Raw genomic sequence first — 18,315 nt, 5'->3', positions numbered from 1 at the left:
CTACAATCTGCAATTCTTCCAGGGGGGAAAATATAAAAAATTGTAAATGATGTTCAATATATATTTATCTCAGTTTTTCAACTTAATTTTTTTTTAGTTATTATTAACAACTCTTTTTAATATTTATTTTTATTTTTAATTTTGATTTGTTTTATTAAATATAAGCATAATATGTTTTTAGCTCGCAGTAAAAATGTTTCTTACTTTTACAAAAACACGTTGGCAAAGAACACAACTCCCAGCACCGACAACATAGACGAGCATGCATGTACTAATGAACCACACTTGAATTAGGAAATTCAGGGTTGAGTAAGAAAACATTTAATCTTGAAACTCCCTTAAACTGTACCTATGCCGGCACCAGATACAGTCTCTAAAATAACCACAGAACATATAAAACGTTGCCTATACAGAATTAATAATATCATTATACTACTGTGCCCTGAGCCCTGAGCCCCTGACTATAGAAATCAACTTTTCCATATAATTTGCCAGCATAAAGTAACTTCAAGCCAAGGTTGATTTTGACACAATTTCATTACCATGGATTATACCTGGGCTGCCTGTCATAACATGGATAATGGATGGTTGCTGCAGAAAAGTTTGATCAACTGTACTCTTCAACATTTTGGCATTGGAAAGGGCACCTCACCTGACCAGAAGACTTGAGTTCCTCTTCAACTGCTGAAACGTTTTCTGATTCACTGTCCCCGACTTTGGAAACCTCAGAGGACGTTTTTCTCAGCAGCAGCAGCATCATCGTTGCTAAGTGCATGATTCCAAGCATCTTCTCATACTTTTATTATGTAATTTTACAACTGCTGCAACCCGAATAAAAGATGATTCTCAATGTCAGTGTGGAAGAACGTTCCACGTTCTGATTAAATGAAAGCTTTTTTTCTGGATATCACAGAGATTGTCTTTGACATTGAACGAAGAATTGGTAGCAACTCACTAGAAAATCGCTGTCTGGCCTGGAAGATCGATCATATAATTCATGGCCTGTTCTTGAATTCCCTCCATGTAAAGCTTGCAACTACAACCTAAAGCCATTATCCAGAATATCTATTCTAATATAAGGAACCCTTTTCTGTTAGGTACATCAATTTCCAGCGTTTAACTTTATGCTTCATCATCAGAATCTAGCACAACTCTGTCTCTCTTCACCCTCTTGGCATGAGGAAGGGCACCTCCATTCTCGCCATCAGATGCGGATTCCTCCTCAGACAAAGGACTACCAGACTGAGATGACAAAACCTTGTCTGATTCATTACCTTCATTGTCTCCAGACTCAGGTGATCCATTCTCAGCAGTAGCAGCAGCATGACAGGCAGGCTCGTGATTGGGTTCATCTTCTTCCGTAATAATCTTCCTTGAATCTATTATTTTGAAATCCCTGGAAGTACTACGCTTGGCATGCCTCAATAAATTGATTTTGCTCACCTTGCTCAGCTGGATTAGATATTTTTCACAATCTTCTATCTGGTAGATCAAGTCGGGGATGCACTTATTCTCCCTCTTGATCTTGTTGGCAGTACACTTGCTGTTAGCATTTTCTTGCTCCTGCAAGTCCCATAGAGCCCGTCAACAACCTTTCAAAAGACGACCACAATACAAAACTACATGTGATCAATGTGACAGGATGTGATTGGAAAAAAGATTGACTGTGTACTATAGGACTATACCCTTTGCATCTCTGCAACAAAGTTATAAAGTGGAACGGTTAGCTGCTTGCAAGTTAGTTCAACAAGCTTCTGGAAAGCAAGACTAGGTATGAGCTGCTTGCATCCCTTGGAAGCAATCCTGAGCCTTGACATCTGAGCTAAATGCTTGTAAAATTTTGCAGTCAATCTGAGCAAATGCTCTGCTTGAGGTTCTGCATATATTACAGCGAATGAAATACATAACAAAGACAGGCTAACAGATAATGAGATTAAGTTGTCTGTGTTAATGCATGCTCACCCTTGAGATTCATCGAAACAAAGCAAGACAGTACTTTCACCACCGCTTCAGCCCTTGAGTAAAGGTTGTTTTCGTACTCCAATCCTGTAATATGTTCTTCGTTCTGACTAAAATGAATGCTTTTTTGAGATACCAGAGTAAATATATTAAGTTTTTTGATGGCCCAATCCATATCAACAATAATTGCTTCGATTAGTTTCTGTATACAAGAAATTATGCTACTGCTCGTTGACTGGTTTATGATAGAGTGTGATCCAGACACCTCTTCTGCGTTACTTGTCTCTGATCCAGTGACTTTTAACAGCTCCTTGGCCATGTCTTGAGCTACAATTAAATCACTTGGTGGGGAGCTTAAAGAGATAGCAAGGGCAACCACACTTCTTGCAGCCTTGGAGTTCTTTATGACATTGCTTTTGCAGACATGAATACTCCAGGCTCCATGAGAGTTCCTCTGTTTGCGGGGCAGTTTTTCTCCAATCACCAATAGCATATCAGAGATAATCTGAGAACAAATTGTACATGAAACACTGTTGCTTGAGAACTTGATACAAATTAGATGAAAGCATAAGTTTCCTAAAATAGTGCATATAGAGGCACGATATATCACATTTACCTCAAGTTCATGAAAATACGATTGTGCAAGAAGCTCACTGAACAATGGCTTCAAAACTTTGACAACAAACAATTCTTTGATTCTTATATGCTGATCGTCAATCCTGGAGGCTTCTTCATATTTATCATCCAATTCAGGATACTCTAGTGTGGATACTGACACCAAATCCTCAAGCAACCCAGTCAAATGTGGGTTCTGCAAACTAATTGTGACCAATTCCTTCATGCATAATAAGGCTAGATGTAGATATCCTTTTCTATCTTCATCTTTTATTCTCTTTTCTTTTTTCTTTTCATCTGTCACCAACTTCTTTCCTGATTTGAGCAAAAAAATTAACTTCAGCAAAGGAGGTCCCATCAATTTAATTTCCCCATATATCAAAGTCCTCAAAGGATTTTCTTTCACCACAGTTTGGTAAGATTTTATGTGATGAAGGGAATGGTTCAAGATAAAAGCCATAATCTTATGGCATGTTACTGGCTTGCTCGATGACAACTGGCTATGGTGCTGGGATGCTGCAATAGTTTTAGAGCATTCAGTATTGCATAGCTTAAGTGCTGTTTGCATTAGCTGACAGAGGCTTGAAGTTGTCAAGTAAGGAATTCGTTCTTGAGTCAATCTATTGTTGCCAGGTTCAATATTACTAGCCATACCAGGAGCAGGAGCAGGAGCAGTAGCTCGCACATTCCCCCTTTTGATACCAGTGCTCAATCTTGTACACAAATCCTTTTCCAGTGACTCGTGAAGATTAACAAACCCAACAAGTTCCTTTTCGAGATCCACCTTCTCTATGTCTGTCGCTTTATTCAACCTGGTTGCGATAGTGTTCACTACTACTTCAAGGATGCCTGCTAAAATCAATGCACAGCATTTTCTTTTCTCCTCTTGAACAGATGTCGAGCTATCGCCCTGAATGCGACTCAGAAAGTCTAATCCAATATGAAAAGAGGAAAACCAAAAATCAGAATTTTCCTACTTCGACAGTAAAGCTACTATAGAAGTATAACAACATTGCCAAGTCCACCACAACTATAGGGACTTGATCTGAAACAAAGAAAATATAATGTTGGCCAAAAGCCTTAGAGACCTTCCAAATTTATCTTCTTTAGGAACTTCTGGATCTTTAACAAAGCATTGGAAAATGATTCACGAGAGAGATCACTTCCTAGCTGCAAAATTTAACATTGATGATGTTTTATTAATCATTACTCTCTACAATGATCTCATTTCAAGGAAATAGCTATAACTAGTTCTATTGAGAAAGGACTTACCTCATTTTCTTGAGAAAGGGAAAAACCAAAATATGACCTCGAAGAATCTGGACAATCAGCTTTACCATGTGGCTGAAGGAGTAAAATTGAAGAAACACAAGACATTAGAGCATCTAGAGGCTCTTCAATGACAACATTGCCACTCAGTGATTTAGTGCAACGACTTATTTCAAGTTGAACATCTGCATCCTGCTTATAACATGATTCGTGTCAGGTAAGGAACTCAATATCCGGTAACTTCAAATAATGAAGACCTATGAAGTCAGAGTCTATGAGTTTTCCTTCTCTGAACTTACATAACAAACCAAAAGCTTTATACAGGATAGAAGCTTACATATGGCATTCCACCTTAACATGATTCAAAATAAATCCGATATATACTGACAATAACTACCTCCTTGAAAAAACAACGAAAGTGGGGCAAGAGAAAATCAAGCACAGGTCCCCCACATGATGGGTCTGCCAAGACAAGCTTCAAAAGACCATGATACATGACTTCCTTGATTTCAGCCTGGAGACAGCAATCCAACTTTATTTAGAGGGGAATTTGACGAGAGTAAAATGAAATGAAAAGAAACATGATAGTGGGCACATGAAAATAACCTGTTGATAAAGACATCTCTGCAGCAAACCACGTAGCTCCTGGAAGAGACCTCCATCCAAGGTGCATGGTATTTCAGCATGTTGGCTGCAACTTGCTTGGCTTGATGAGTCTTGAAAAGAAAACGAGCCTTCTCTCTTGGCTTCCTTATCTGCAAGTATAAGATTGAAAATGGCATTTGTTGCAGAAAGGCGAACTGCATCTTCCCGTCTAAACATGGCCTTGCGGACAACCAAAATTGTGTAATCCTGCATTATTGGGAAACAAGAAAACTCAAACTTCAGGGAATTCAATAATGGTGGGTGTTAAATACAAAGCACCTAGAACATGTTCCAAACTTGTACACCTACAAATCCATATTTGGATTTCATGTTCGCAGATGGTTTGGTATGAATCAAAATATAGATATATTATTTCACATGTTTGCCCTAGTTTTTGTGATTGATTGTCTCTCCGCGGGAGAGAAACATAAAAAGTGCTTAATATGAGAAAATATTTACCCGAAGATCACGACTAAGTTTGATGAGAGGCACAAGAGCAGCAACAAGATGAGTGGCAACCTTGCCATGCATAAAAACAAAATAATCCAACAATTCCTTCAGACGGGAAGCGTGTTCCAGCATCAGATAAGGATAACTCTGGACTAGATGACCAAGCAGTCTGCAAGGAAAGCTTAATACCTTATTTTCCACAAAGCAGAAAAGTTTCCCATTAATCTGTATGTAGTTACCTGATGATTGGTATGTTCTTCTCTGGCTTCAAAGAAAGGATGCGAGATTTGCTTTGCTCAATAATCTGAAACACGTTACAAACTAATCACTCATATTGCATTACATTAATAAAATATTGGCTGATGCACAAATAACTAGAAAAAGCTGCTTGATTTTATATTAACTCGATCAGTGAAGAATCGAAATAGCTCATAAGTAATGAACTTAATATGAGATTGGAGGGAAGAAGTAGAATATATTTACAAACCAAAGTAAATTTTCAGTTTCTTTTTACAATCTTCTCAAGCAGAGTATTTTCATAGTAATAAAATCCGTTGGTCACAGTTGTAATAACCTCATTTCTTGCCATCTCATGGACCTCGAATAGAGTTTTCAGCATCTGAATACTAAGCTCCTCGATGCCCAATATAGCATTAGAATCCCAGAGCTCTCTAACATTTCCATCTTCCAATGACTCTAGCAATTGAAAACTGAACTGCACGATAGTAGGCACAATGTGCTCTCTTCCATAGTTGCTCTCATTAACCTATAGACAAAAAGGCAGCAATATGAAAATCAAAATATCTTATTTTTTAAGTACATCAACATGCACAGATTATGAATAGAGAGCAGAAGAAACTAACAGCTCTTAATAAAGCTTTTTCCGCTATTTGGACATTCTGCAGACACTCTTCCTTGAAATCATCTGGCAACCACTTACAGTTTCTGAATGATGAGAAATAAGATGAAAGTAAATTGTTGTTACAATGAACATATCAAGAGAGAACTACATGCTAGGCACAATAAATTACACAGATTGAGATGCATGGAAATCAATCGCCCAATTACGCAAGTCAATGGAGTTGATGTCGACAATCTATTGCACACTGTCCCTCTATCTATCATGCTAAGATCACCTGCCCATCAATGATAAAAATTCAAGCACCTGATGAACATCCTAGAACCTATAAGCACGAGCCTGTAAATTGTCTTGCTGCCCCACAGAGATGCAACAAGACAGCAATTAATCAGCATTTTTCCTTTGAGCTTGCACAATTTGATATACATTCGGCAAAGGAATAAAATCCACACCAAAACATTACAAAAAATCATTGGCATCTCTATTGAGCTTACACACTTTGCTATTTGTACAATAGAGATGTGTAAAATCAAGACCAAAATACCATGTAAGTTCAAATTACCAATATCTTAAAGAATTTAAGCTCCCTCATTTGCCAAGAACAACAGAAGTTGCTATATTTCACCAGAATCAAAATGCTACAGATGGTATTTGATATACATAAGTAGTATTAAACCAATACTCATAATCCAGGAGGTCCATGACGCTTGCAGAAGAGAAATAACCTTAGGAAATATCACACAACTTTCTTTCTTGACTGCCACAGATTAAAATACGAACCATCAAAACAATGCTGAAAATTTTGAAGGCGTTAAATTCTTACTTAGCGAACTTGTGATCACGATAAGCAGTCAGCAAAACAGTTTTCAGTATTCCCAATGAGCTCTCACTAAACCTTCTAACCCTGGCAACAGACAACAAAACAGAAATAGTAAAATGGTTAAGAGCCCTAAAATCCAACTTCACAAGCCCTATAACTTCTTTCCCCAGTGAAGGATCCTGCTTGACCGCAAAATTAACATGAAGCAAAACAGTCCCTTCAACTTGCCTAACAATCGAACTCCCTCTTTTCGGGCCCCCAAATTCAGACCCAAAAAACATAACAATCCCTTCAATCACCTCCCTCTTATTAAACCCTTTTGATGTTAAAACCAGTAATTGATAAACAAGCGAAGGCAAGTCCTGTAAATCCACTCTTCTCATTCCCTTAAACACCTTCTCCAAAAACTCCCTCCCTCTCACTTTATCAATAAAACCTATGAATTCCCTAACTAGAGAAACCATTTTCACCAACAACACCTTTGACCATTCACTCTCAATAACCCTGTCCAAAATCAAGCCTACAAATTCCCTCCCATTCTCATTAATCATCAAATTGAAACAAGCAGGAAGAATATCAAGCATCTGGGTGTCCTCAAAACTCACTAGTTTTGACAAATTAAGCACGATTGACTCGGAAACGGCCTCTAAATCTTTGATTGGGACATTATTCAAGACAGTACTGAAAAAATGGATGGTTTTGAGGGAATTCGAATCGCGGGGAATTTGAAAGGAGAGAAAGAGATTGATGTAATCAGCGAGAAGAGAAGAGAGGAGAGACGAGAGAGAAGGAGTGTGAGGAGAGAGGGAAATGAGAGAGAGAAGAGAGAGTGTGTATTGACAGATTGGAAGAGAAGGTGAAGGGGAGAGAGTGCGATTATGGAGGTAAGAGAGGAGTGTAGGGTGAGATGATGTGGAGAGGAGGTAGGGGTGGAGCTGGTTTTGATTTGCTAGGTTTATGATTTCGGCGTCTGTTAATTGTGGTGGCTGGTGTTTTGAGGTGGCCGTGGCCGTGGCGGTGGTGGTCATGGTGGCTGTGTTCTGTACACGGTTGTGGAGGTGAAGTTTCGTGGGAGTTTTGTTTCTCTGGAGATTGGGTTTTGGAGGGTTTGAATTTTTTCTTTCTTTTTTTCTTTTTTTTGCTTTGCGCGGGAAAACTTTGACAGGCAATTTCCAGGTTAATTATAACCTGAGTCTTCTATTTTTATAAAGTAAATAATTCAGTCCCTTTAGTTTCAAAAATAACTATTTAAATCTTTGCCTATTTTTACCATAGTTATAAAACTCGATGTAATTCAAAATTCAGGTCACGAGTTAGATAAATCAACCTAAATTAATCTGGATTAACATTACATTGCAAGATTTTAAAAAAAAAAAGTCAAATCAATATTGTTGTGAAGAAAAAAATATAAAACACAATTAAAATACATTCCATTCATGTTTTGATGAGTTTGATAAGTTAACTTTCATCTAATTCAATGTAAAACTTGGCCTGAAATCTAACGGCACTGAGTTGACCTGTAAAATCAATCAAGTTTAGGGTGTGTTTGGTATTGTGGTAGCGGTTGTGATTCTGGTTTGAAAAAAATTATTTTATAGAAAGTACTTTTAGTTGAAGTTGGTTTCGAAAAATATATGTTTAGTTAAAACTGTGGTTGAAATTGAAGTTGAACAAAAAGTAGTTTAATGTGTTTGGTTAAAAGAATGCTTTTCAAATTGAAGTTATAAAATAATTAAAAAAATATTTATTAATATTGATGGTTTTTAATTTAAATATTGTAGATTTAACTACTGTTATGACATCATGAAATAAATAATATTGATATAAAATATTTTTTATTGTTCCATTAAACTATGTGCAATTTCATAACGTACAAAATCTATCCAACAAGGAGTATATTTTCTCGCAACAACATCAGGTAAGATATCATCAAGAACAAAATTGAGGTGGAGATCAAATTCTACAAATACTACGTCATCAAGCAATCTACTTCTAATTTTTTTAATAAAACACAAAAATTAAATTAAAATTAATTTTTTTTTAACCAGGTCGGACCCGGCAAAAATAAAATTGGGATTGCCTTCTAATTTTTTAAATAAAACACAATTAAAAAAATAAATTTTGTTTTACTGAGTTAGACCCGGTTTAATGCATTTAACTTTGACCCGGACCCGGACTGGCCGGAACAGTGGAGAGTGACTCCACTGTTCACGTCAACAGTAGAGTTTTACTCTCCACTGTTCACTTAATTAAGTGAGCAGTGGAGAGTTTGCTCTCCACTATACAAAGAGACAGTAGGAAGAAGCATGAAAAAATTGTATCAGTTGAACTTACCGTTGCACCTCATATTTTGTGGGTCTCATGCGTCAAAATACAATCATTATTTATAACCAAACATTGTATTACTGAGGTTGACAAAAAAAACAGCAGATGCTGCAGACCCAAACGCCCTCTTAATAACATTGATTTTGACTATTAAATGGAAGATGAAAATTAAAAAAAAATGACATATATAAAATAAGTTATAATTTACTCTACTAAAATGATTAATCGCCTGAAAATAACCCCGACATGTGCTTATGTGTGTAGCATTATATTTTTTTTTGTAAAAGTACAGTGACAATTTTGAGTATTTTTCACCTTTTGTATGTAATTTTTTTATGTGGTCAAAAAATTAATTTATTATTTAAGAGAAAAAAATAAGAAAATTATGTCATTAGACTTTATCTATTTAGTTTTTATGTAAGTGAGCTGATGGCTACAAGAATATAAATTAATGAGTATTATACTATGTTATGATTAGGAAAAAAAATGTACATTTTATTGCATGTTGTTTTATTTCATATATTGAGGTATAGGTAATTTATCAAGGGTAAAATAGTAAAATAACAATGTAAAGGTATTCAAGTATATTAATAATCAAACATGTATTTAAAAGGTAAATAAATTATTTATTTTTTATTTGAGAATAGTTTATTATTTTATTTATCAAACAAAAAATAATTTAATAAAAAATAGAAAAATAATTCTTTTGTCTATGAAACAAATAATACTAAATTATGTGAAATTAACTCGGTTATTTTTATTTATTACTTGCATTAAGATGATATTGTATGACTTGAATACAATCTATAAAAAAAATATATATATTTAATTTTAATCCAATATAATAAATTTATGTCCCAGTATTAATATAATGCATATTTGCATTGGGTTCTAAATATAGTAAAAATTATATCCATGTATAACTTTTGTCACACTGATTAAAACTAATGAGCTTTTAAAAAAATATAATTCACAACATTACCTCTTTTGTCTATATTTTTATCTACAAAAACCCCAAAAATATTCATTTACTTTTTAATATAACATGAGAAAATAATTATTCATGAAAATAATATAATTTTCAGGAACTTCAATTCCTATTATAAAGAATTTTAAGCCGTGACATTAAAAAGTGTCAGCCCTACAATTAAGACGTCCAAACTCTGTAATCAAGAAGTCCAAGTATGCAATCATGAAGTTCAATCCTTTCCATCATGAACTTTCAGCCTTGTGATCATAAATTTCAAGCCCTATCACCAAGAAGTCTAAACCTTGTAATTAAGAAATTCAATCCTTGTCATCCAGAAAATGTCAGCCCTGCCACTAGGAAGTTGAAGCCCTGCCACTAAGAAATTCGAACCCTATAATTAAAAAGCGTCAACCCTGTCATCAGGAAATTCAGGCCCTGTAATTAAGACTGCTTCATTATGTTTCTTGCCATTTCCCATTACAATTGTAACCATTGATCCAGGCATGTTCTTTATTGAACTATTTTTTCCACTACTACTTCTGATGTTATGATATGCAAATCCATTTCCTAAATTGCATGGGGATAACCAAACAATGCCTGAAATGATGTCATTTTAATGGTTGAATGGTAACTGTAATTATACCACCATTAAGCTTGAGACAACCAATCATACCACCTACTAAGATTATACATTGTAATGCATCTTAGATAAGTCTTTAATGTAAACACCTAAAAGAATATATATATATATATATATATATATATATATATATATATATATATATATATATATATATATATAGAATTGATGACTCAGTTTTAGTTGTCGATTTCTTGATTGGCAGCGACGCAGTTTTTGCTGTCGATTTCTTGATCAGATCGGTAGCGACGCAATTTTTGTTTTTTTTAAAAAAATTAATTAACTTAAGGAGCTGGGAGGGAGGGGTAAAACCGGTTTTAGATAGACCAAAACAAGGATAAGAACACATTTAAACCAACCCCAAACAACCCACCTCATTTAATGGGGAGTATAAATACAAAGAGGAGAGAGAGGATGACCCATCCTCTTCCTAAAGTTGTCTCCAACAGCTGCATGTTGCTATTCCCTTCCTCTTTCCCAACAGAAACCTAAACCAAACCAAACCAAACCAGTAGAGAGTGCCTTGTGAACGTGTGAGGGAAAGATGAGACCTTGAGAGAAGATTGGACAGCTGCCTAAAAGGAAAGGAAAATGGGGCTAGAAAATGTGAGAGGAAGAAGGAGGAGGAGAACCAGCAGGAGAAGAAAAAGAATAGTGTCAAACCTTCCTCAAACTTAGTTAGATTCGAAAGGTATGGGTCATGAAACTCCCTTCCTCTTCTCTTTAAGACCCAAAACCGGAAATGAAGAAGAAGACCCTAAGAAAAATTGACCTAAGACCTAAGCTAGCTGTGAAGGAAACTGAAATTAACTAAGAGGATAAGGAAACAGAAATGAAATGAGGCCAAATTCCTAGAACATCTAACAAAGAAAAATGAATAAAATGGAAATAACAAATTATGATAGAGAGCTGGCCTTAACTATAGGGTTGGCCAGCATGCATATGTGTGTGTTCTGTTGGAATTATTAAAAGTATGTGTTGAAATTGATGGTTTCAATGTGTGTGTCCTGCTGGAAATTGTTGAAAGAGTATATGTTGAAATTGATGGTTTCAATGTGTGTGTGTGTTTTGCAGCGAAATTGTGATTCGTTGTCGAAACTATGTCGGCTGCATCGAATTAACATTCGCTGTCGAATTGGGTGTTCAATAGCGAAATTGTGATTCGCTGTCGAAACTGTGTCGTCCGCGGTGAATTGGCATTTGCTGCCGAATGGCGTGTTCTGCAGCGAATTTGTGATTCGTTGCCGAAACTGTGTCAGCTGCAGCTAATTAACATTTGCTGCCAAATTGGGTGTTCAGCAGCGAAATTATGATTCGTTACTGAAACTGTGTCGGCTGCAGCGAATTAACATTCACTATCGAAACTGAGTTGTCTGCAACCAAATTGTGATTTGCTGCCAAAGCTGTGTCGTCTGTAGCGAATTAACATTTGCTGCCAAATCATATGTTCTGCAGCGAAATTGTGATTCGCTGCCGAAACTGTGTTGTCCGCAGCGAATTGGCATTAGCTGTCGAATGGCGTGTTCTACAGCGAATTAACATTCGCTGCCGAATTGGGTGTTCAGCAGCGAAATTGTGATTCGCTGCCAAAATTGTGTCGGCTGCAGTGAATTAACATTCGCTGTCGAAACTGAGTTGTCTGCAACGAATTAACATTCGCTGCCGAATTGGGTGTTCAACAACAAAATTGTGATTCGCTGCCGAAACTGTGTTGGCTGCAGTGAATTAACATTCGCTACTGAAATTGGTTATCTGCAACGAACCAGTTTTGTTGTTGAATTAGCCGCTTGCATATAACCAGCTTTCGCTATCGAATTGGCAACCTGCAGCGAACTAGTTTTCACTGCCAATTTCTACAATAAGCCTCCTAGGGTAAAATGACTTAAATGCTAGTAACAATTTCATGGTATGATGATGTAAAATGGGGGACACTTGAATATGAACATATGAACTCTTGAAATAAGTGTGGTGACGAATGTGATTCAAAGATACCCATGTACTGATTTGTGACCATTGATGTTTTAGGTGGTGCGGTCGGGATTGGACCATCGTCAAGACCAGAACAACCTGTAGGTGGAGCAGGTAGATGACTTGCACCTTCCTTTTTCATACGTTGAATAATAAAATATTTTATCATGAATGTTACCATATTGTGTTAGAATAGATATTAGATTGTCGAACGCTTAAATGTTGACAAATTGTTAATTAGCTTTGGCAAATGGCATCCGAATGGATGAATGGGACGAACGATTGATTAGCTTCGGCTAATAGCATCCGAATGGATTATTGGGACAAATGAATGATTAGCTTCGGCTAATGGCATCCAAAGTGGATGACGGGGACGAACGATTGATTAGCTTTGGCTAATGGCATCCGAAGTGGATGACCAGGGTGAGTGAACGGTTAACCTCAACAAATGATGCCTTAAGAGGATAGCCAGGTTTAAAATTATGGTTGATTGCAAGAATTTGTGCATCTATATGTACTATAAGTTGTTTATACCAAGTACATGAAGAAACTATAAATGGTAATGCTTCATTTAACTGTCAGACCGTTTAATTATTATTATTATTATTATTATTATTATTATTATTATTATTATTATTATTATTATTAAGTAATTGCATTCTCTTAAATGTTTTATACTGCAGTAGGGACGTCACACCAATGAGATGTCTAGGAAACCCAATACACGGGAACCTACTTTTGCAAGAAATTATGTAAATGCATTCTAAATCACAAAATATTTTGTATGAATCAATGTACTGAACGTATAAATTTTATTAGATCCTTTTGTTTAAATTCGTAATGGCTATTAGTAGGATAGGAATGCAAACTCATGTCTATGTATGTATTTTTTAATATGAACTTCTAATCATGCAACCATAATATTATGTGTTTATGTAAGATTCACTTTTAATTGAAATGTTGATTGTATGGATCATATTTTGATGATGTGAGGGATCAGGTTCACCGATTACTGGCACCATGTGTGTCAGGTATATAAAACAAAGTATTGTTGTTTTGGGCTTGAAAAGCCGGGTTGTTACATTTAAGCATTGGTTGACCTGACCCTCTTAGTTTATCTATCCATCTAAAAATGATGAGATGAACTTAATAGTAACTTGACACTTAATAATTTGAATAGATGCCTCTATAACAAACTAGTAAAAATTATGTCTCTAGTAGTCATAATTGTTGCATGAAGTCCATGAAATTTGTAAATGTGATCCAATAATATCTTAGCAATTTGTTGAGCTGTGAAGGGATGTGTTATTGCCCAAAATGCCTATACTTATTGAATATGTCTATTATGACTAAGATAATATTTTTCCCTTTGACTTTGGTAACCCTTCAATAAAGTCTATCATGATATTCTTTCAAATACCTTATGAGATTGACAATGGTTGAAGTAATCCATGATAAGGACACTTTTCATTTTTACATGTTTACATATGTCACATTCTTGTACATATCTTTTTACCCAAGATTTTCCCCCCTAATAAGTGTCGCTAACCTGGTCAGACTATATTGGATTGATTATAGTTGTTAAACAACTAGTCAAAGTTCTTTTAGTTTTATCAGTTTTATCTTCACCTTTACTAAACAACATATTTGTTGTTGTATTCTTTTTACCTTTTATGTATTGGATTATATATCTCAATTATAGAAGTTCGGTTAATCCTTTCTTTTGAATTGGAGTGTGTATTTTTTGTTCCAGCAAAAATTTCAAACTTTCATAATCAATTTCAATAATAAACTAATCATGTTCAAAGTAATGCCTCCATCTATCCACTACCATTAGGATTGCCATATACTTTTTCATAAATGGACAATCCTAGATGTTTTGGACTCAAAGCTTTGCTAAAATAAGCTAATGGTCTTCTATTTTTACACAAAAAAACTCACAATCTATGAACACGAGCATTGGTTTCTAACTCAAAAGTTACATTGAAAGCAATAAAAGCCTTCTATGCATTCTCATTCCATCTGAACTTGTTTTTTCTTCAATAGCTCAATTAATGTTTTGTTAATTACTCTAAAACTTCTTATAAACTTCCTATAATAACCAGCAACCCTAAAAACCCTTTTGATTCGTTGCTTGAACTTGATGTTGGCCAACTCTTGATTGCTTTAATTTTTTTATAATCAATTGAAACTCCATCTAAGGAAATGATGTATCCCAAATACTCAACCTTCTATTCATAAAATGAACACATTATTCTTTTAATAAATAATTGGTTTCTCCTTAAAGCCTTCAATATTGCCCTTAAGAGTTGCAGGTGTAGATCTAATAAAGAGTTATAAACTAGTATATCATCAAAAAATACTAGCACAAATCTCATTAGAAAATGTTTCAGCACTGTATTTATTAATGCCTGAAATGTAGCAGGGATATTTGTTAAGTCGAATGACATTACTTTAAACTCATAATGATCATGATGTGTCTTAAAGGAAGTCTTCTATATATCCTTAGTTTCATACTTACTTGATGGTATCCTAATTTAAGGTTGAATTTTGAGAAAAATTATAAACTTTGTAATTCATCCAACAAATTATCAATTAGAGGAATAAGAAATTTATTTTTGATGATCATATTGTTAAGCTATTTGTAATCTATACAGAATCCCCAGGTGTTATCTTTCCTGTCACTCAAACATCGCGACGACCTTTTAAAAATTAATTTAATCTTAATGGAAAAAGAATAGATATCTGACATCTTGTTCTTTTAAGGGAAAATGTCTAGTTCAAGGAGTCACCACCTAATATTATGATCACTAGGAACCCTAACTAGTCAATAAAGATTCTTTGGTACGAGATTGGGTATGCAAAAGGGAAGATACTATCACCCCTTAAGCGTCCTACCTAAGGTAGGCTGCATTGCTGGTTTTGTTTTAAACTGCTAAAAATTTTTTTTTGTTATGTTCTTATGGTCTTCTTATAATATTCCTGACTCTAGCGTCAATGAATAAATGCCTATGAATATTTCCAACTCTGGCGTTGGTAAATATAGCGCAACCTAAAAGGTATGGTATTCCTAACTTTGACGCTAGTAAATAAATCCCTAAAATTCTGTATTAAAAGAAATAAAAACTATTTTTTTATTCTCTTTTTATTTATGTAGCCATGTCTCAAAACTTAAAAATAAAAGGGTCGGGTCACTAGTCCAAACCAATGACCCGGTGTGGCCACTGTTGCATGCTTGCGTGCATAACTCCTGTATGCATGCTACAGTGGCAAGGTAATTAATTTGGCAAAATAGGGAAGGAAGCTTACCTGGTGTGGGACTTTAGTTGCTGGAAACGAGGTCACGAGGTGATGATGAAGAACTCTTGCTGTTGAATGAAATTTACAGGGTGCCGCTATTATCGGCTGGAGGCTGGCTTTCGGTTGAGAGAAAAGGAGATGCTTATGGCATAGATGGAGGAAAATCCTCTACTGTAGTTGTTGTTTACAGTTATGGACTTGTTGAAGACACAGTGCTGGCATGAAGACATCGATGTTAGTGGCATTGAAGGCTAGCGGTCAGGCAACCTTCGAACAAACCACCTCTGTCTTTCCTCTTTTTTTTCTTTGTTCTGTCTTTCCCTCTAGTCTTTTGTTTTCTCTCTCTCTCTCTCTCTCTCTCTCTCTCTCTCTCTCTCTTCTGGTTTCGTTCTTGCTAGTGCTGAGGAGGGATGTCTGCAACCATGATTAAGGAGAAACAATCGTTGTTGCTCATGGTGGTTGCCGCTTAGGTCACTGAAGTTCGTGCTGCCACCACTGAGAAGAGAAGGCTGCTGCTGGAAGTGCAGGGGTATAACTGACGCCAATGGTTGTTGCTTTAGGAGAGAATGAAAGGAAAGAAGGGTTCCCTCTACTACTGTTGTTGTTACTAATCTTGGCTGCAAATAATGTTGAGGATAAAGCTCTCAGTTGGAGGCAACATTGTTAATGGCCGAGGATAGAGTCCTATTGTTGTCAACATGAATTAACTTTGTTGTCATATTTCTCATAAATAGGGAGCCAGCCATGAGGGGCAGGGATGGTGCTATGTAGAGAGGATGGTTTGCTAGAGATATTGCCGGTGCAGGATGGGCAACTGATGTAAGGGAGGAGACGCACGGTTGCCTCTGCATTGCTGCCAGAGGTGTAGGAGGTACACAGTGCTACGACAATAGGTTGCTTTTTGGTAGTTTTTTTTGTTTAGTTTCTTGCTTCCTCTCATGACTTTGAGGAAGAAGATGACAGGAAAAAGGGTTCCGGTTATGAGGAAAAAGCATTTTGCTCTCGAAGGGGGCAGCCTTAAGCCCGCTCTCTTCCAGGGTTTTTTTCCTCTCTTTTTTTAATCTCCTTGGGGTTTCTTGTGCCTCCTTCTCCAGTTCTCCTTTTGCATACACTGAGATCTATATTTATAGTGCAAGAGTCTCATCGCGTGTAGAAACAAAGTTTCAATCAAACTCATTCTCTTCTTTGAAATTTGAATTTGATTAAGAATCGAATTTGAAAGCGGATACCTATTATTATCTTGAAGACAAGCATAATCTTGAAGATAGGGATTATTTTGAAGATAAGGATAGAATGACAAAAGCATATTGTAGTCCCTAGTTTTCACCCAAGCTAATAAATCACGCTTTTCATCAAAATAATCTCTGATATTTTAATTTTACATTTTAAACCCCATAAAATTAAATTAAAAGCTAATAAGCCAAAATTAGGTTACAACATTTCTTATTGACTAACAAAATTGAAGAGGCACAAGGGTTGCAACTATATTGTATGATTCCATTTTATAATATTTCCTTGACCAATTTTTATATTTCTCCCTTGTGTATATAAGAGATCTTATAAAGTTTGATGTTTGTGGGTTTAAATCTAGGAATTAATGGAATTCTATGATCTAAAGTTCTAACTAATGGTGACTGTATAGATTTTGCAAGAGTTTCCTCAAATTCTTCTAAAAAAGTCTTCACGTCTTCATCTTATTTAGCTATTATTGGTTCATTAACCTTTTCTATTAAAAAGAATTGACCTATAAACCCATAAACTGCCTCTTTTAAACTTTTGTGTAGCTTGGTAGCTCCAATCATTTGTAACTTAGTAACTTCAATCATTCCTTTTAATTCTATCATTCTTTTTTTTTAAATGATAATTTCATCTTGATAAAATCAAACAAGATAGGAACGTACACTTTTAACCAATCCATACCAAGAACAACATTACACCTACCTAGTTCCAATACCCTTAAATCAGCTTGGAATTCATGACCCTACATAAACCAAGTTAGCTTTGGATAATGAGAATCACATCTCATAACACTTCCATTTGTTATTGTTATTACCAACACAGTAGCCTTAACTACAGTAGCTTTAATCTCCTTAACCACTACAACATCTAATAAGTGCTTCCACTGTCAATAAGAATAATTAAACTATTTTCCTAACAACAACTTTTATCCTAATGGTGTTATGGGCATAATAACTAACTAATGCATTCAATAATAACCCATGTTCATTTATTTTCTCATCTAACCTCATAATCTCATAGCTCTCTCATTTTGTTATTTTTAAGAATTCATTTTTTTTCATCTTTTAACCCATCCATTATATGAGTTCCCTTCATATTACATTAATGCCTAGGTATAAACTTATCTCAACATTTAAAACAATGGCCCAAACACCTTCTTTATTCATATAAAGTCTCAATGCGTTTTGGTCCTACTTTGTAATTTACCTTAGAAGGAATAAAAGGTTTTTTTGGCATATTATATGATGCTCTTCTTG

The 18,315-nt window shown here is 35.4% G+C and overlaps 1 protein-coding gene across 2 annotated transcripts; it reads right to left on the bottom strand.

The window, feature by feature from the left end:
- Positions 1-269: 269 nt before the first annotated feature.
- Positions 270-7,709, bottom strand: LOC133696630 (uncharacterized). Of its 2 annotated transcripts, none has more exons than XM_062118866.1 (13): positions 6,621-7,708; positions 5,802-5,883; positions 5,513-5,704; positions 5,178-5,242; positions 4,948-5,107; positions 4,450-4,695; positions 4,241-4,357; positions 3,847-4,035; positions 3,663-3,744; positions 2,576-3,504; positions 1,963-2,464; positions 1,686-1,876; positions 270-1,563 (listed from the first exon to the last, which is right to left on the bottom strand). In XM_062118866.1, the coding sequence occupies exons 1-13, from the start codon at positions 7,643-7,645 to the stop codon at positions 1,123-1,125; spliced, it is 4,221 nt and encodes a 1,406-aa protein (XP_061974850.1). In that variant the 5' UTR covers positions 7,646-7,708; the 3' UTR covers positions 270-1,122. The 2 variants fall into 2 exon arrangements, with proteins under 2 accessions (XP_061974850.1, XP_061974851.1); XM_062118867.1 differs by having other exon boundaries at positions 1,374-1,592; positions 6,621-7,709.
- Positions 7,710-18,315: the final 10,606 nt, after the last annotated feature.

Source organism: Populus nigra, chromosome 6, assembly GCF_951802175.1.
Source record: "Populus nigra chromosome 6, ddPopNigr1.1, whole genome shotgun sequence".
NCBI lineage: Eukaryota > Viridiplantae > Streptophyta > Magnoliopsida > Malpighiales > Salicaceae > Populus > Populus nigra.
The sequence above is the reverse complement of the archived record's forward strand: the minus strand, read 5'-3'. Positions and strand labels throughout refer to the sequence as shown.

Bases quoted from the DNA above. Each gene is read 5' to 3' on its own strand.
- LOC133696630 (XM_062118866.1), bottom strand. From the start codon at position 7,645: ATGACCACCACCGCCACGGCCACGGCCACCTCAAAACACCAGCCACCA. The intron at 5,108-5,177 runs GTAACTACATAC...CTTTCCTTGCAG, and splicing joins AAGAACATACCAATCATCAG to ACTGCTTGGTCATCTAGTCC. The intron at 3,505-3,662 runs GTCTCTAAGGCT...ATATTGGATTAG, and splicing joins AAAGAAGATAAATTTGGAAG to ACTTTCTGAGTCGCATTCAG.